This window comes from Acinonyx jubatus, chromosome B1 (assembly GCF_027475565.1).
Source record: "Acinonyx jubatus isolate Ajub_Pintada_27869175 chromosome B1, VMU_Ajub_asm_v1.0, whole genome shotgun sequence".
NCBI classification, from domain to species: Eukaryota; Metazoa; Chordata; class Mammalia; order Carnivora; family Felidae; genus Acinonyx; species Acinonyx jubatus.
In genome coordinates, this window is record NC_069382.1 from 198,045,231 (window position 1) to 198,063,826 (window position 18,596).

The 18,596-nt window shown below is 55.7% G+C and overlaps 1 protein-coding gene across 7 annotated transcripts in view; it reads right to left on the reverse strand.

The window, feature by feature from the left end:
• Positions 1-18,596, reverse strand: part of AFAP1 (actin filament associated protein 1) — a 146,727-nt gene that overhangs the window by 26,476 nt on the left and 101,655 nt on the right. For all 7 annotated transcript variants that reach the window (XM_027074428.2, XM_027074270.2, XM_027074369.2 and 4 more), the window contains 4 exons: positions 17,340-17,421; positions 11,924-12,073; positions 5,214-5,425; positions 675-820 (listed from right to left, as the gene is read on the reverse strand). In XM_027074428.2, coding sequence (XP_026930229.1) covers positions 675-820; positions 5,214-5,425; positions 11,924-12,073; positions 17,340-17,421 — 590 coding nt within the window. The remainder of the gene's footprint in view (positions 1-674; positions 821-5,213; positions 5,426-11,923; positions 12,074-17,339; positions 17,422-18,596) is intronic.

Here is an 18,596-nt window from a genome sequence, read left to right on the forward strand (position 1 = left end):
TTCAGACCAGTGTTATTATGAAACCGGTTTTGGCCCCTGGAACTGCCCGCAAGAGTCTCAAATGCCCTCAGGGGTCTGGGGCCCTCACCTTGAGAGGTGCTGCTTTGTCATCATTACGTTACAGAAATAGGAATCAAAGGGATGTTTTCAGACATACAAGCCTTTTTTAAAAAATGAGATCGCAATTTAAGTTTTAAAAGTACATGACTGATGACTCTGAAAATTCCGCCCCGGCGACAGCAATACGGAAGTCACGTGTCGCATCAAAGCGTTCCCTGAGCGCAGGGGCCAGAGACCTACGGCCCGCGGGCCACGGCCAGCCCACTGCCTGCTTCCGCAAATAAAGTTTTATCGGGACGCAGCACGGCCATTCGCTGATGCGGGGTCTGTGGCTGTGATGGCAGAGCCGGGCAGTTTTAACAGGGAACGTGGCCCAAAAAGCCGAAAACACTTCTGGCACCTGATGGAAAAAGCCTGCCAACCTCTGCTCTGATAGAAAGCGCTCCAACAGAAAGTGGGAATGACAAACATTTCAGCAAAGTTCAGATCAATGTAACGCCAAAGGGAGAGTCTTTAGTGGTCTTCCTTCCCCCTGAGGCTACGCGCACAGGCAGTGAAAAAATCCGTGAAAGGGAGCACTGTTTAGCTTTGGTGCCACTTCCCAGGGGTCTTACCAGAAGGTTTGCTTGGCTGTCTGAATGACGTTCGCGGACGTCTCCACGTCGATGTAGTCGTAGTGCAGGGCCCCGGGGTCTGTGGAGGAGCCCGTCTCAGCCAGCAAAATTCCGATCCATCTGCCCATGTCCTCTGAGGAGGACGCCTAGCGGGGGGAAGGGAGGAGCGTGCATTTACTTAAGTGATGGTAACGAGCCCCACACTTGCCAACCGCAGCAGAGACGGAGCGGCAGAAAAGGGAAGGGAACAGGAAGCACGGAGCGGGCACAGGGGACGGAGCCACGGTCCCGGCCTGAGTGACAGGCCCACGCCGCGTGCACACCAAGCCTGGACACCGGAAGTCACGCACGGACTTACACCCAAGGAAACAAGATTGAGCCCCGCGATGCCGTCCGGTCTGGGGGACGGCAGCAGGTGCAAGGTGTGGAAATTGCTATAGGAGTGAAATCGCAGCTGAAGGAAGCAGCCTAGAAAGTGTCTGGCCAGAAAAAAGGAGTCCCCCAGCCCCGGCCAGCCTCACCTGGCATCTCGATGGGGCCCGCGCCTCTGGGGGGGCCAAACCCTGTCCCACTGCGGCCCTTGGTGGGGGGGGGGGGGTCTCCTAAATGGGCCTGAAATGGCAATCTTAATTCTCTTAAGATAGCACAAAAAAATCAGCGAAGTTTTCTACCAGTTTATATAAGTGTAGACGAGTCTATATAACTTTATATAAGCGTAATCACGTTTTATAGTCATTGCCCCGCTTGGTGCACGGTATAGCTTTAAGATGTTCGAAATGGTCCCCATCCCAAATTTGATCCGTTGAATTTGCAAGTCGGAAATATATCTTCAAGATCCTGTTCATTAAATTTTTAAATCATCCTTATCGTGTGATTTAGAAAATCAGATACTTTACTTTATAACGATATTTGAAGCATTTGATTAATCAAAATACAATGTTTAAAAAGGTAGGGGATGCTGAGTTATTAAGCACGTAGGTTAACAGAATGGGAAAGAAAAGAAATATTTTTACTAAAATGACTAAATTTTAATATAAAGACAGATCTGCTAAGTTAAGCTTAAAGACTCCAAGAAAATGAAGTTTTGTATTCGTAGCCTTGGCAAGTTGAACGCTGATCAGAATACACATAATTGTAAATATTCCCAGAGCCGTTAACACGAGAGGAGCTATTTTTCTTGTGATCATAAAATTGGCTGGCAGTAACGGCTCCCTCCTGGCCGGTAGGGCGTGAGGCCCCAGGACAAAGCAAATGGACTCGAGTTACGCGCCTCCCCGGGGGAGAAGGTAACCAAAGTTTGGGGAGCAAAAGTGAATGCATTTAAATACTTGGGTAAATAAAAATCCCAAATGTGTTGTTCTCTTTCATCTTCCTGTCCTTCCCCAAACAAAATCTGGATCAAGAAAGTATCTATGACTCAATCTACACTGAGGCATCTGTAACTATTTTATCTAAGCATTTTTAAAAGTGTTTTCACACGCCACGTAATGTGTGATTGATATAGTGACACTAGAGTTTATTCATTGTTTTCCTCATAGTTTACTCTATAGAATTTTCTAATAGGCTTTTTAAAAAACAACCCTGTGATGCTGGACTGAAATTAGAGGTCTTGGTTATGATCGTAACTTTTAATACAGATGTGGGTGTGTGAATGCACATATGTATATACATGCACACTTAGAAGTATGTACCACACATGTAACACATACAGGTGCACAAAGACATGTAGTGCACGTGTGCCACACACACACACACACACACACACACACACACACACCCCTATTTCCCACTGCCACCGGGGGGATTCCACTAGGAGCTGTCCGGAGACATGGCTGGTTCCAGGCCTGGGCCAAGGGAAGGTACGAGATAAGCCTGGAGCATCTTACTGTATCACAACGTAAGGAAAGTGCTCAAAGAATGAAGGGGACCACGGCATCTTATTACAGGGACACAGCAAGGACCACAGGGGCAAGCAAAGTTCAGAGGGACTTCTGCTGACCAAATCTGGGAGTTTTCCACCAAATAAGGCATTATAATCACTGAGAAAAACGATATGCTGTGAATCCCCGCAGATATACGTACATAAGGGATTGATAATTAACGGGAGGAAGGGAGACCCTTCCTTACAGTAGAGGCTAACTAAGGAGCACAGAAGGAATAATGGGAATCCAAAGTGTGATTTAGTTGCCACGACGATGGTCGCCTCATCAATGGATGACAAAATTAGCAGGTGAAATTCTGAGTGACAACAGGATATCTACATAGACGGCCTCGAAGTAACTTCCAGATGATGCTTTTAAAAACAAAGGGGGGGGGCGCCTGGGTGGTTCAGTCCGTTAAGCGTCCGGTTTCGGCTCAGGTCACGATCTCTCAGTTTGTGAGTTTGAGCCCCGTGTCGGGCTCGGTGCGGACAGCTCAGAGCCTGGAACCTGCTTCGGATTCTGTGTCTCCCTCTCTCTCTGCCCCTCCCCTGCTCATGCTCTCTCTCTTCCTAAAATAAACACTGAAAAAAATTAAAAAAAAAAAAAAAAGACAAAAGGAAGGCAGTGACTGTGCAGGGGGAAGCCTTGCAGACACCCTGCCCAAGGGATCAGTTAACACCACCAGCCGAGGGGCCAAGTGACGGATGCGCCTGCCCATGTGGCCTGCAGCACACAGCCCTGCTTCCATGGCTCCCGCCAGGGAGGCCTGCCCGCAGTCTAACAGCGAGGAGACAGAGATGCGCCCAGACTGAGGGCCTCCATGCGGTAAATGGTCTGTAACCTCTGCACGTCTCTGTGCCGGGAAAAGAGCCAGCTGGACCAAGAGGCGTTGGCTGGGGTTTCCTCGTGCTTCGAGGAACACTGTGGAGATCAGAAACGCCGACTAAGGTCGAAGAATCAGGTAACAGGAGGGTGTGAACGACCATTTCCTGATTTTGATAATTATATTGTGGTTTCGGTAAGGGAATACCTCTGTTTTTAGCACATGTGCAAGGAAGTATTGAAGGAATAAAGGGGCAACGTGGCCGTAAAAGTCTGAGAAACGTTACACAGAAGGAGAGGAAGGGGGGTGCGGGGGGAGCGCCCGAGATCCCGCACACGGCAAGACGCTTCTATCGCGGGATACGGTGGAGGGTGCTTGGAGATTTTCCCACTGCTAGCACAACTTTCCCGTAATTCTGAGACTGCCTCCAAATAAAAGTTAAAATGACCTTAGAAGACATACAGATTACAGTTACTGGCTGGCGTGCCGCATCTCATGACTGACCGAGGTGGGGCTGCCTGCGTGTGGCCGTGTGTGTGCGCGTGACTAATGACGGGGACAGGGAGGAAACACGGGGAAGGGGCCGCCCCGCCTGCGGGCTGCAGACGCACAAGGGCGCCTTCCCTCCCTGGCTCCCCGCCCCAGGTCTGCTGCCCAGGCTCAGCTCGCACGGGAGACCCGACCCGCCTGGTTTTACATCGAGGACGTTGTCTCCTCCTTTGGGTTTTCAGCTCTCTCCCCTGCGCCCACTCTACGGTTTTCGGCCCACGTTGGCAAAAGTGCAGATTCCGGCCTGACACTCCTGTTTTACAGGCGAATCAAAAGGCCATGAGGGAAAAAACACGCAGTGTGATCCCGCTGTTCCACAGCACGGGGCCCGGGGCCCGGAGCACATAGTGGGTCCTGGCCAGCTTCGCAGGCCCGCAGCCCCGTGGGAGGGAGCACTCCGGTGCTAGTCTGGTCCCGCCCCTGTCGGAGACAGTTTCTGTGAAAAGAGTCTCTGGAACAAACACCTGTCTCCCATCAAGACCTCCCAGACCATCAACTGCACAGCCCGTGTCCACGTGCTCTGAAGTTCACACGCCTGGTGTTTGTGGACACGTGTGTGTGCATGTGCGTGTCTTTGTGTCTAAGTCATGGTAATGTGAATGAACAAAGGGCCAGAAAAAAGAAGGTCTGAATTAATAGGGGGTAGAAATAAATTAATAGTATAATAGATGAAAAATAAAATCCGAAGTTGTCAGCAGATAGTGAAGAAACCAGTGTCGACTGCTTTTCCGCATCAGGGAATAAGAAGTTCCCAAAAAGCAGGCAAGCACGTATTGCATGCACACCAAGCAGAGGGCTCCTGAAAGCGAAAGGTGTTCTTTTGGGATTTCCGTGTGACTGGCCCGTGAGCCGCCGTCTATAAGGTTGTCTAAAAACACCTGTTCCGTCTGTGAAGAACATTCCGAAGGGCAACTGAAAGAAATACCATTGTTTCAAAGGTAGACCATCGTTAGGGGAGAAAGGGGTGACTTTACTCTGAAAAAGCAGTGCGCTGTGTGGAACCGTGTATTTAACCGTGCCAATGCGCGCGGACGACAGGAAGCGAGGTGGCGTCTGGAGACGGGGGGCCTGCACCGTGCAGTGAGAGGGGGCGCTGGCTACTCGCACCATCACAGAGAGGGGGTCCCCACGGCACACACGAGGGACACGACCGGAAGCACGGTGCCCCGGGGCCGGCAGCGGGGACCGGGCAGGAAGGAAAAGCGCCCGGCAGGTCTCCGAGGGTGGCCTCGGGCAGCACCTCACCTCCAGCACCGCGACCTCCTGTCCATTGCGAAGCAGCCGGAAGGTCAGGGGGTGTTTGGAGTCCAACCCAGGGATCACGTCACAGCCGCGCAGAGGGATGGAAACGATGTGGGTCTTGAGGTCGGTCCTGTCCTTGTGGAAAATGAGCTTGTTGTCCTTGACCCGACACCAGCGCTCCCGCCAGCGGCTGTTGGAGAGCACGTTGAGATAGCCTGCAAGGGGACCACGGAGACCGTCAGCGCGGAACCGCCCCCCGCACACCTGCAAGTGCAAGTTTACGCCAACGGGAAGGGCTGCCCCCACCCAGTGGCTCACTTCACGCAGTAGGGGACTCCTGGGAAGGCAGGCGCCCCCTCCCCCCAGAAGCCCCTGAGGGCCCGCATTGGGGGTGGGGGGGTGCATGCCAGGGAGTGGTTCTGGGAAGGTTAAGGGTTTCGTGGCGATCTGGGGTCGGGCTGGCCGGGCTGAGCCCTCGGTGTTTGCAGGGTGGGAGGGAAAGGACACAGTGGTCGTCTTACATGACCAAAGGGACACCATATGGAAAAGGACGAGATTCACTCCGGGTAGCTGCAAAATGACACAGCCGGGGCAGAAGTTACGGGAGGCAGATTCTGGCATCACGTGAGAAAAACACTACCCAAAAAGGAAACTCTATTCTCCTACTCTGCAAGGAATAGGAGGCCTTGGGGGGCACTGAGTCCCCCACTGCTGGACGCATTCCAGCAAATGATGGAAGGTCCTGGGCACGAGAGTCCTACAGAAAGAAGGCAAAGATGCCTCCTGGCCTTCCCCGCAGCCCTCGCGTTTGACGATTTTGTCCGACTGGTGGAGCGTGCCCAGACGGGACGGGAACGCCGGAGTCTGAAGGCGTAGGTCTCTGACACTAAAGACATCATCAGTATGTGAACTAACAGGGCAGAAAACCAGATTTCACAGGGTGGCTGCTGCTTCCTCCCGCTCCGTGATGCTAGGAGATGGCTGCCCCCCGCCCTCGAGACGCAGGAAGGGAGTGCGTGGGGCTTAGAACCCTGGCCAGAAAGGAAGAAACGATACAAGGATTTCACAAGTCATTGCACTACTCCTTCCACTCACGCATGCAGGTGCACACACCCACACCCACACCCACACCCACACCCTGCTCAAAAACAAAACAAACTCTCTCCAATCCGGGTTTTGTATCGCCTTTTCCAAAGGGTTTGGGAGCACGCATTTTGCTTCTTTCCACGTCTAACACACACAGTCCTGCGTCTTACACGCTCCATTAGCAAAGGATAAATGCTATACACAAATCACAATCACAAAACAAAACCCCCAACACACAGGTAAGTTACAGGGCCCGTAGCGATGCTTTCTACATCACGTATAATCATTTGCTCGATGAATTCACGCATAAAATGCACAGGTAAAATGTTAAGTCTTCACTTGGCTCAGGGTGACATCAGTTCTACCGCAAGGTGCACTGCCTCTCCTGGAACTAGAATTTTCATTTGGGGCGAAGTTGCTGTACTTGTGAAACTGGGGAACAAGGGGAGAAGCCCGCCCATCGGCTCAAGTGCCTGGGACCCGAGCTCCTCGCGTCTCACACATCTAGGAGAGGCTGCAGGGACAGGAAGAGAGGCTGGAGTCCAACCGGAGTCTGAAAGGGCTCCTTTGTGAAGGAGGGGGTCTCTCTGGACCTGTGACTTGTTCAGGCCAGCGACTGCTCTCCAGGAACCTAGTGGACACACAGGTGACCAAGTTTCACAAGGAGGCGGTGGGCTCCAGGGCACTGACAGACATTGTGACTGGGGCTGGCAGGAGCAGTTCAGGGACAGGGCGGCCTTGGGGGGACAGGAGGTGCCTGGACTGTTGGAACCTCGGAAAGCATCACGGGAACCCGGCCTTGGTGCGCAGGGTGATGGGGGAGTGAGACGCTAGGATATTTATTGAGGAATGTGAGCGACAAGACCTAGGAGCTAGATGACTTCTCAGGAACAGTGACGACACTGCCTTCACACTCGCACGTGGCTTTCCGTTGCGGAGCTCGGCACGTGGGGGCACTCTCGCGCGGGCACACGGCCCTGCAGCATGGCAGGGACAGTTACGGAGCCCGGCTCCACTAACCAGGGCGATGGTAATCTCTGGAACAGGTCCAGGCGCTCTCGTGATATTTTCTTCCCTGGCTGAATCTGGCCCCGAGTCACCAATACTATCAATTTCTTGACATCTGAGTCCCAAACGGAATGGTTACACTGGACAAATCCTCATTTTGTTTGAGCATGACACCATATGAAATTACCGTATTTGACGCCTTCCTCAGATTTGTTTTCAGTTCCCAAAAGGGAAAGGCAAAAGGGAAAATCACAGTGCACGCGAGGCCCATCTCTACACACAGTGAACACCACAGTGACGCGTCCACATCGGGCAGCAGGCCTCCACCACCAGGCTCGCTGCCCTTTGCTCTTCCAGAAAGGGGTGGCCTAAAAATCCCATCTTCTGGGGAGGGAGCACAGGGAAATGACACACAGCCATCTAGGGCATCTGGAGTCACAGGGTGGGGGGACACGGATCCCGATGGGCCCCATGCACATTTCAGCTGTAGCACACACCCACCACCAGATGGTGCCAAAGCGCAGCCAGGCCCGCTAAAGACAGGGAGGGACGGGTGCTGCCGTGAGAACCGTACCCCCAGGCTCAACGGCCACCCGGGTCCGGGTCAGTTCCAGGAACCGCACGCACGAGGCAATTCGGAGGCAATTTTATTTTTATAAGATCCCACCCATCGTGTCAGGTGAGACGTCAGTGTATCTTAACAGTTTGGGAATTTCAGTTTGATGTTTTCAGATTAGTCTTGCTCTGAACGCTAACGTTTCTCGCGAAACCGTGGCAAGAGGCTCAAGGTTCCCCGAGAGCTCGATGGGCCGGAGACGGACACACACTCTCGCATGAGGCCGTTTGGATCGCTGGCGTCTCAGGCCTCAGCGCCAGGTGCTCTCAAGCACAAGCAGCTGCGGGGAGCAGGCGGGAGCGGGGCCGAGCGTCCCGTGTTCTCCGCAGGGCGAGAAACGTGGCGTCTGCCTGCCAGGCTCTGGTCCCCTCTCGGGAGGGCTCTGGTCCCGGTGCGATGGTGGTTTCACTTGCGGCGAGCCTTGGCTTACAATCAGCCGGGAGGAGACGCCCAGGGGAAGGAGGGGAGACCACACGTCCTGACGCTGCCACTGGCAGGTCCCGGTCCCGCCCACGGCAGAACTCCCCTGCCCACCTTAGATGCCTGCCCCCCAAAGGCTCACGTGTCCAAGAACGAGGATGCCAACACCCCAGGGCAGCAACTTATGTCGAGGACTCTTTCCTCCCCCTTGATTAAAGGTCACCTGATGTCCTGTGGGGCAGGTTGTGACAGAAGGGGAGAGGTATAGACTTTCCCCGCGTGCCAAAAAACCCTACTGTTGAAAACTCCACAAAGTCACAGAATGCTAGATGTAGAAGGGACCCTGGGAATATCCAGCAAGGCCTCTCACTAGCTCAGGTCATGCTGCCTCCACAGAGACCTCCACCTTAGACCCGGGACCTCTCCTTCCACCCGCTTCTGTATTTCTCAGTACCCAGGCTGCTCCCCCCAGTACTGCCCTCACGCTGCTTTGGTCTGTCGGTCTGTCTGCTTGGGTTTTTTAAAATAAGCTCATCAGGTGAGCAAATAACAACAACATTACTTATTAAGCATGGACCTTAGTGTTTCATGATTTCATCTTTAACTTTCTTAAGAAGACAAAGTAAGCATGGGCCCATTTCCCAGAGGAGGAACCTGAGGCCTAGACAGATTCCACAATTTGCTGAAGGTAATTCAGCCAGTTGGTGGGCGTGGGCTGCACTGCCCCTGTCTGCCAGGCTCTGCGCCGGGCACTGGGGCGTGACGAGAGAGCCAGGCAGTGTGAACGTGACCCAGGAGGATGGGAGGGACAGCTGTGGAATCAGGCTGGGACACGACCATCAGAGGCTCTGAACCGGGAGGCAGAAGCAGCTCTCGTTTCAGCACAGGACCCTGAGTTGTCACAGCTCGCGCCTGGTGGCCTGAAGGGCACAGACACGGAGGCCAGGTGGGGCTTGCACGCTGGTCCGGCAGTGGACAGACGGGGCGGAGAGGATGAGGACACGTGTCTCCCGACCCCTGCCGAGTGTAGACAGGGACAGGCAAGCACCAGAAGGGGGCCCACAGAAGATCCCTCTTTGCGGGGGGGGTCTGGTGCACGTCTCAGGCTGCAGCCTGCGCGTGGCCGTATGCGAGCGCACCGGGCTGACGCTCACCATCACTTCAGGGCCTCGGGGCGGTAATGGGCAGCGGTACAGGGCTGGCTGGGCTGACCTGGTCAGCGGCCGCGGGACCCACTGCCCCTGCCCACTCCCCGTGGAGCGCCTGCAGAAACCATCTCCCACCCCCACTGCATCGTTATTACACACCCGGAGGCCCACCTGCTGGGCCGCATTTCATGGAAGGGCTGGATTTGAACCCAGGTCTCGATCGCTCCCGGGAGCTCACGTCTGCCCGCCCAGCGGCACGGTCCTTCCGGCCCGTCCGGCTCAGCTCCCCTCTGCTTGCCGCACGGGGCCAGCGGCCGCACGGCCACCACTCGGCAGGGTTGGCGTCTCCGGCCTCTTTCCAGCTGACATTTTCTGTGTAAAACTTTACAGAGGTACTAGAATAATTGAGAATAGTCATTTTCCTCCTGCCTCTCTCTACAGACCCCTTCTGTGGCCCCTGGACCCAGCGGAGATCTAAATGGCAATTTTAAAATTTTGTGGACAGAGAAGGTTCTCTTAACAGAGACGAAAGATATCCGCGGAGCAGCTTGATAGAAATCCACACCTGCATATTACAGGTTTCAGACTCACTCTCTCTGCCCTCTGAGTGCCAAGCGTTTCCGAGAAAGTACCAGCAAAGGATTTCTGGCAGTGCCGGATGGCCAATACGATGAGGCCGTGTGCGACGGGTTATGAGCGGGGGAGTCTCCCGGGGAGCGAAGGGCTATGCGGAAGGGAGCTCCAGGGAAGGAGCAGCGTCGGGCCCGTGGGCCAGCTGCGCCTCCACGGGCTGTGAGGCTCCCGCAGGCCAAGGCCTTCCAGAGCTCAGCGTCTGGACCCTGAGGTCTAGCTCGCCTCCCACGTCAATGTTTGCTTTTCGTGACAGAATTTCTCTTTCCTTTTTTGGATGGCTCCCTCCTTGCATTTCTAATCCCTAACTCCCCTCCAGGGCCAGTGCGAAAGGAGGGACAGTCCCACACCACCCAGAGACTCTTGCCGCACCAAGAAAGTCAGAGGCAAAAGGGAAACAGCATCCTGGCGTCACCCCTCTGTGCTAGAGCCCTGCCCCCACCCCTGCTGTAACTTCAACAAGGTGATGCCCCCTCCTTCACGTAGGGCAGTGGACAGAGCCTCAGTCAGCCCGCCCCTATGACCCCACTGCCATTTGCCAAGCTCAGGGACCTGAATGCACGGGCTCCTAGACCCTCGGCCTCCTTCCGCTACCAGGGCGCTCCCCGACAATCCAGACATGGCAGCTTAACGGGACCTCCCTGAGAGGACTCCCCAGCCGGCTTCCACGGCACGTGCGCCACCACCCAGGGTTGCCCCGGCCTGACGAAGGACAGGTCTCTGCAGGGCCTGCGGAAGTCTCATGCGTGCGGCTTCCTCGAACCCCGACCGTCAAGGCCAGAAGGGAGCCGGGACTCCCCGTGACCCGCCCTCGGGGTACGGCACGCGCCTGCGTCCAGCGCTCTGCAGCCTGCCCCTCCGCCACAGTGCTACCTCTCCCTAGCGTTCTCCTGGCACACGGCTCGCGCCCCGGCATGTGACAGCTGCTGAATTAATTTCCCCTTGTCTGTATGGCCAACTCGGGCACGTGGCGCGGCATTACTTCCCAGGAAAGCCCGATACCCCGGGCAGATGGATGCTCGCGGAGAGAGGGGTGAACAGGGTGAGTCTGCAAAGGGAGGGGACCAGACACCTGCAGGGACAGAACACTGGCTGTGCCGCGGGTCTACGAGCACCCACAGCCTACCCTCGGTTCCCAATAGAGGCCAAAGCCCCGCCGTCCGGTGGCCAAGGAAACAGGACACCTGTCCAACCTCACCCTCCACTTCTCCCCAGAGGCTGCCCTACTGGGCCCCCACCTGGCCAGGGTCCCTGTGACACTCTCCCGCTGTGCCGGCTTCCCTCCTCTGTCACCAGGCCGCACTGCACGCCTCCTCCCGTGACTCCTTGTTCACACGGGAGGGCCGGGGCCGCTTTGCGGGTGCCCACCCCTTCCTGGACAGGGCAGCCCCTCAGAAGGGACTTGAGGTGACAGGCTGAGCGACAGCACCGCCAGGATGCTCGTTCTACCGCTGTAGCCCGGGGGGAACGCCAGCGGTAACCCCACGCACGCCGCACCGAGCCCCACGCTCCCTCCTTCGCTCGCCAAGGCACGTGTGCCCCAGCTCAGAAATGCTTAAAAGGACTCTGGGAGAATTTCACGGGATCACAGCAGGAATTTGTTTTTTATCTTGAAAGAACCTCGGAGATCGTCTCAAACCCCGGCACGATCTTTTATTAATAAGCGGCAGAAATGTAGCGCCTTTTCCACCATTCAGATGATCACAAGCCCGACTGGGAAAAGCCCGCGCGATGCAGAGGCAACTCCAGGAAAGAAGGACACAAGTGGGGTGAGCGCCACTCCCGGCCGGGGAACCCCGGCTTACCGCACGTGGGGACGTCCTCCTCCGCGGACGAAGTCTGCTCATCCGTCGAGGGCTTTTTCTTCCCCAAGCCGATGATCTTGGTGATCTTCTTCCCAGTGACTTTAGACACGGTTCCCTTGGTCTCTGATTTGGAACTTTTCTTCCTCTTAACTGTTAAGAGTGACGATGGAAATGAGAGAGAGAGTGTCAGTTGTAGACTTTAACGGAAAAAATCAGGGACAGAGCATAAATCGCAGTCCATTTTATTTTCCTCAATTTGTACTCATTGAGCACCTGCTATGAGCCGACTGCTGGCGTGGACACAAAAGAATACAGCAAACAGGTGTTCAGAAGGAGTGTATGTGCTAGAGACGATGCACACGGGTGTGCAAGCACGTGTACACACGCACACATGCAGTCACACACAGAGGAGGCCTGATGGCAGCCGGGCCCGCACGGTCTACACTGGGGTGACGTGGACAGGCCCCAGGCGGTGGGCAAGCCGCCTGGAGGGGCCATTTTGAACCGCCAGCTGGGAGACGAGGAAGCAGCCAGCCGGACCAAGCGAGAGCCTTCTGGGCAGCGGGAGCGTCAGGAACACGGAGGCTGTGAGGCTGGAGGGAGGGATGGAAAGAAGCAGAGCGGCCTGGGGAGGGGCTGACGGAGGGACAGGGGGACGCGGGTCCTCCCCAGTCCCAGGAGCCCTCCACCAGCCCCTCACCCTCCCCAGAACGCCCAGGACGACAGCTTCCTTCTGAGCCCCTTACGCTCTGCTTTGGCCTGCACGGCATGAAGTTACGAAGTCGCACTGAATGTACCAAACACGCAGACGCTGTGCACCAAAATGACTTCTGGCTCCCCTTGGGAAACAGAAACGTCTGGCAACTCGGGACCCCCGTCTGGGATCTCGCAGAGATCGGAAGGTGCGTGAGAAAGCGCACCCGGAACCGGGGGCCAAGGAAGACCTTTCCTCCCATGGCAACTGTGCGAAGGAGATGTCACTCACCCCCCTCACCTGACAGCCACTGCGTGCCTGGTACTGGACCCAAGGGGAAAAGGCACCTTTGCCAGAACCACACAGGACAATGAGCCTCCGGGAGGGGCAAGTGTGGCTTCACGACGGAGGGCAGTGGGCCGGGAGAGGGGCTCCCCATCGCCCTCCTGGTGTCGCCGTGTCCAGGGTGACTCGAGCCTCCCCATCTATAACCCACAAGGGGTCTTTTGACAATGTAATGAAAGTGAGGACCTCTCTCCCCTCCTGCTCATCCTGGGCCCAAAGGAACATACCTTAAACACACACAGAATAATTTCAGAGACAGGGGACTGGGGCGTGAGGGATTACAACCCTAGGCCTCATTCCTAAAGGCCCCTGTAACACAGACTGACACGATTGCTCTCTCGATGGGGGTGGGCGGGGGGGTGGGGTGCTTCTCTCTCCTCCAGTCCCAATCTGCCATCCGTGAGACACCAGGCACAGGCCCACGTCCCACCTGGCCCTGGGGACACTAGGCGTGGGCCCACGTCCCACCTGACCCACGGGACACTAGGGGCAGGCTCACATCCCACCTGGCCCTGGGGACACCAGGCACAGGCCCACATCCCGGTCCTACCCGGCCTGCTCTCGCACTCCCTGGCCCGGCAGACTCTGCACCATCCCGAGTTCGAGTCACTTTGTGTTTACCGTTATTGCCTCTCTAGAAAGAAACGACGGTTGAAAGACAAGAAGCCAAGCCAAACTTCTGGGTAAACACAGCCTTTGTTCCAGACTGAAAGTAGGTGCCCCCCAGAACCCCTGCATTGAAGCTCCAAGCCCAGTGCAGCTGTATTTGGTGATGGGGTTACAGGATCATAAGGGTGGGGCCCTGATCCCGCAGCATCAGTGCCCTTCTTAATAAGAGACTGAACACGGAAGAAAGGCCACGTGAGGACACAGCGGGAGGTGGCCATCGGCAAGCCAGGAAGAGGCCCTCACCAGCAGACAGCTCTGATGGCACCTCCAGGTAGGGCTCCCGCCTGCGGACCATGAGAAATGAACGTCCGTGCTTTCAGCCTCCAGGCTGTGGTACCTCGTGAAGCCCTGGTGTGACACAGGCCCATGGATGGAGCACAGGACAAGCACCCCGCCTCCCCTACGCTCTCCCAGCGCCCGCCCCTCCTCTCTTCAAATAACACACCAAGAACCTGTTGCCATCTTGGTGGACTGGCACATTCCCACCCCATCCCCCCAGCTACCCCCAGATGTGGGCGTCCGCGGTCGGGACGACTCTGTCATTGTGCTTTCCGTGTGGCCACACCAAAGCGTTTCAGAAGAGCCTCAAGACCACCTCTGACCGCAGTCCCGTTCAAACTAAGCTTTGAAAGGAAGGCGCTCCCAGCGTGCCCTGAACACCCCCTTCCGCAGAGCTTGGGGAGCACACGGAGTTCTTCCTTGTGGCTCAAAGCGAAGACGTTACATTTACTTCTGATTCTACCAGCATTTTCTCCTGCTGGGGAAGTACCTGACCAACAAGAAAAGACCCGATGCTTCTAATTCCCTGAAGGACCACTGATTAATTTTTTACAAAAGCAGAAAGGACTCCCTGGAAGGAAGAGCCAAAGTATGTAGGGACGTGAGAATGTGTTGATGCTGCTCGCTACACAGAAGGCAGGATTTGACACACGTAATGGAATTATGAAGACACCTCCAAGACTCAGAACTCTCCAATAAATTCAGAGACCAGGAAAGCCGCAGGGTCCAAACGTCACACGCCGTCAGTGCTTGGCAGGCAGTGAGGGACAGACCACCGAAGCAAAGCCAACTCCCAGCATTTTGAAAGCCATAAATATCATCAGCCCAGACACATCCCTACGGCCAGTGGAGAACCTGAGTCACAAGATGGCTAGGGATATGGGGAGCTGTGTTGAAATCTCTCGACTGCAAATCGGTCATGAGTGAGAAGGTGGGTGCTTAGGTACAGATATATTCTCTCCCTCTCTCTCTCTCCACACACACACACACACACACACACACACACACACACACACACGTATATTCTCTAACACGTATATACAGACATTCGTATCATTCTGTGAACCTAATTTCCAGCAGGGACCCGGGAGAGGAAATGGCAAACAAGGACAGAGACCAACAACGTGTGCCGTGCCTCAACATCCGAGCAGGGACCGGAGATTGTATGTTATTCTGTTTTGGGGCAAAGTGTAAAGACTGCTTTTCGGGCTTTGATTACACATAATGTGCCCACGGAAGACGCAGATGATACCTTCCACTGAGTAACTTCCGACGGAGAAGACTAAAATTACACCCAGACACGACCGAGCTAGGGAATCGCAGGGGCAAAGGCAGAGATCGTGACCTTCCGGCGTGAAGCTTCTAGTATCGCAGTAGGCCAGCTTACTTGGGTTTTAACATTCTTAGTGCCTGGATTGCTATTTGGCTTAAGGGGACTTCCTTTCCGAGCTGGGAGACGCCTGCTCGGCACAGTGCATTTGAGCTGGGTGGGCGGACCGCTCCCCTGGGAGGCCAAGGTCATGGGGCTGCAAGCACACGGGCTGTTGGCTTTGCACAGGGGAAACGTCCCCACGACCCACAAATCCCAGCCTCCTCTCAGGCCACACACCCCGGGAAGGACACAAGCCACAGGCTGGGAGAGACTACACGCAAAACACACTGATAAAGAACTTATATTCAAAACATTAAAGAACTCTCTAGAGTCAATAATATGAACAAAAACCCAATACAAATACAGGCAAAAGATCCGGGCAGACGTTTCTTCGGGTGAGATGTGGCGGGCAAATGAGCACGTTAAAAATGCTCAATTAACATGGCTAGTCTTCAGGGAAGTGCAAGTTCAAGCCACAACTACGTAGCTCCACACACCCACAGAAAGGGCCGAAATGTATAGAACAAAACAAAACGACAGTGGCAAGGTGGTGAGAATGGACACGACTGACAAGCCACGCCCCTAGATTTTTATCCAACAGAAACGAAAACCTGTTGCGAATGTCTAGGACAGCTTTGCTCACTGCGCTCAAACCTGGAAACCCCCAGCTGTCCAGGCGGTGGGGGATACCCAAGCCGTGGTCCACACACGCCGACATGCGGCTCGGCCACACAGAGGAGCAGACTGTGGGGCGTGCTACAGTGTGGGCGCATCTGCAGGGCGCTGAGCTAGACAGAGAGGCCAGACCCAAAGGCCACGTACCGCCTGATTCCGCTCGCCGGGCCTTCTGGAGAGGACACAATACACGCCAGTGGCTGCCGGGGGCACGAGGGAGCGTTTCGGGGTAACAGAAACGTTCCACGTCTCGCCTGCGGTGATGGTTAGAGGCCCGTGTTTGTCTCAGCTCAAAGAACTATGTGCCAAAAAGCGTGGATTTTACTGCACAAAGTTACGCCTTGTGAAGCTGACTTAGAAAAAGAGAATTCAAACTCCATACGCCCACGTTCACAGCAGCTCCATTCACGACGGCCAAAACGCGCAGGAGCCCAAATGTCTGCTGATGGAGGAACGGATAAACCCAGCATGGTCCGTCCAGACAACGGGATGGCAGCCAGCCTTAAAAGGAAGGACATCTTGACACCTGCTCCCATGTAGACGGACCCTAAGGACATCGTGGTGAGTGAAACAAGCCGGTCACGAAGGGACAGTACCGTACGGCTGCACTCTTGTGCGTTTCCTCGAGCTGTCAGGCTCACAGAGACAGAAGGGAAAACGGTGGGCACGGGGGCTCAAGGAGGGCAGGGGAGCCACTGCTTCCTGGGGACAGAGCGCCAGTCTCACGAGACGAAAAGAGCCCTGGACGGGGATGGTGGGCGGCGGCACAAGTCCGTGAGCGTCCTTAACACGGCCGAAGTGGACGCAAAATGGTCGACGTGGTCAATTTTATGTCGTGTGTATTGAACCACGGCTTAGTGGTTTTTACGTGAAGGCGAATAAAAGACGTTTTCGGAACCTCTGATTTCAAATGACCAGAAGTCTGTGAGCCTGGCCTTGGCGTCCCGCACAGGGGACGCTGGGAAGGGCCCTCACGCAGCAGGAGGGCTTGCTTGGGCTCTTGGGCTACGTGCAGGTGACGTGGAGCGGGCCACGGGCTGCCGGCCACACTGCCCACCCACTCTTACGGACACTCAGGTCTCCCCACTGCAAATTCCTCTTGGCGATACATCAGGTCTGAGAGCCCGAAGGTTTAAATATGCGCAGGGCACCCGGAGGACGATGGGGAAAAACCGAGGCCAGGGCTCAGCAGGACAGCAGGCGAACACATGGGCTCGCATCGTCCCAGGGGGTTTCCGTGCACTTCTGGACGATGACACACACGACCGAGCCACCGAGCAGATGGTCTCAGAGTTCACAAAGCCGATTAGTTTCTTAAATTTTGTTTCTCACTTTGATTTTTGCTTTGTGGTTTACGTGTTTTCGGCACGAGCAGAACTCACCTTGTTCTTTTCCATTACACACGGTGATTCCGTTTTCGGTAGCGCCCTCCCCGTCGGAGCTCGGCCTCTCAGAAGACAGTTTCTGTGAGGGCACAAAGGACCAAGTTATGCTCCCGGTGGTTCACGCTGGCCGAGTGACACATCCCGGGTCAGTCAAAAGCCCTCTCCGCAGTGGGAGGAAGCGCGGGCCAAGTTCGCGACAGCCCAGAAGGAGCCGGGGCTCGAGCACGGGGCGCACCGCTGGCTGGCTCGCTGCTACAGCTCCCAGACGGCGGGGAAGGGGGAAGAACTCGCCAAGGTGGCCGTGCTTACACGCGCTCTATACCGCCCCTCACCCACGTCATTCTTGCAAGCAATTTTGAAAAACATTCAGATTGCAAAAGGACATTCCCCTCACCAAGCCTCACCGAGCCACACGATCCTCCCAGAAATAAACAGCCCACCACCCATCTCCTTTCTTCCTGTCGTCTGCCAATTACAGGGGAAGGTCAAAGATCTGCTCGTAACGAACACTCCGAGGACACACAGAGCCCAGCCACTGTCAAAAGCGCCCAAGGGCACACGCACATCCGCGCAATCGTTTGCGTCCGGCATCTGATGTAGGGAGCGTCCTCAGGACCCTGAGCAGCATCTGAAGAAGGGGTAGTGTTTAGAGCTGGAATCTCCATCCTGGCCAGAGACCCGTGGCATCATGGTGGAGGAAGTGGACCTCGGGTCCAGCCCCACAGCCCAGCCCCACAGAGCCTCGGCCAGAGACAGAGAAAAGATCTGGATGATACCGGGGCCCACGCACCATCAGCTGCCAACGCGGGGTCTGGGCGGTGCTGCCCGAGGACGGCAGACAGGCGTCTGCACTCCCGCGGCGGGGCCCGGGAGAGCCACAGTGAGGGAACTGCGTCATTTAGTGGGAACCGGTCGTATGTCGAGTGCCAAGGGACAGAATGGCTGCGAGCCGGCACTGCTCCAGTCTCGGGCCAGGAAGCACCCCTGGGCTCCGGGTTGGCAGGCCTGGCCAGGCACTAACAGGACAGCCTTGGAGACCAGGGAGAAGGAGACTGGCCAAGGGATGGTGAATGGGGGGCCCTGACGTGCAGCCCATAGCGAATGGGCCCCAGAGCAGCCTGTCTGGAAAGCAGCGTGCTTAGCAACAGGAAGCGAAATCTCAGAAAAGATTTCCACCGCTTGGTCTCGTAGGCCAGCTCCTGGGAGTCTAATCTCAGGTAACAGAGACGCAGCAAAGACTTGTGGGAGAGACTC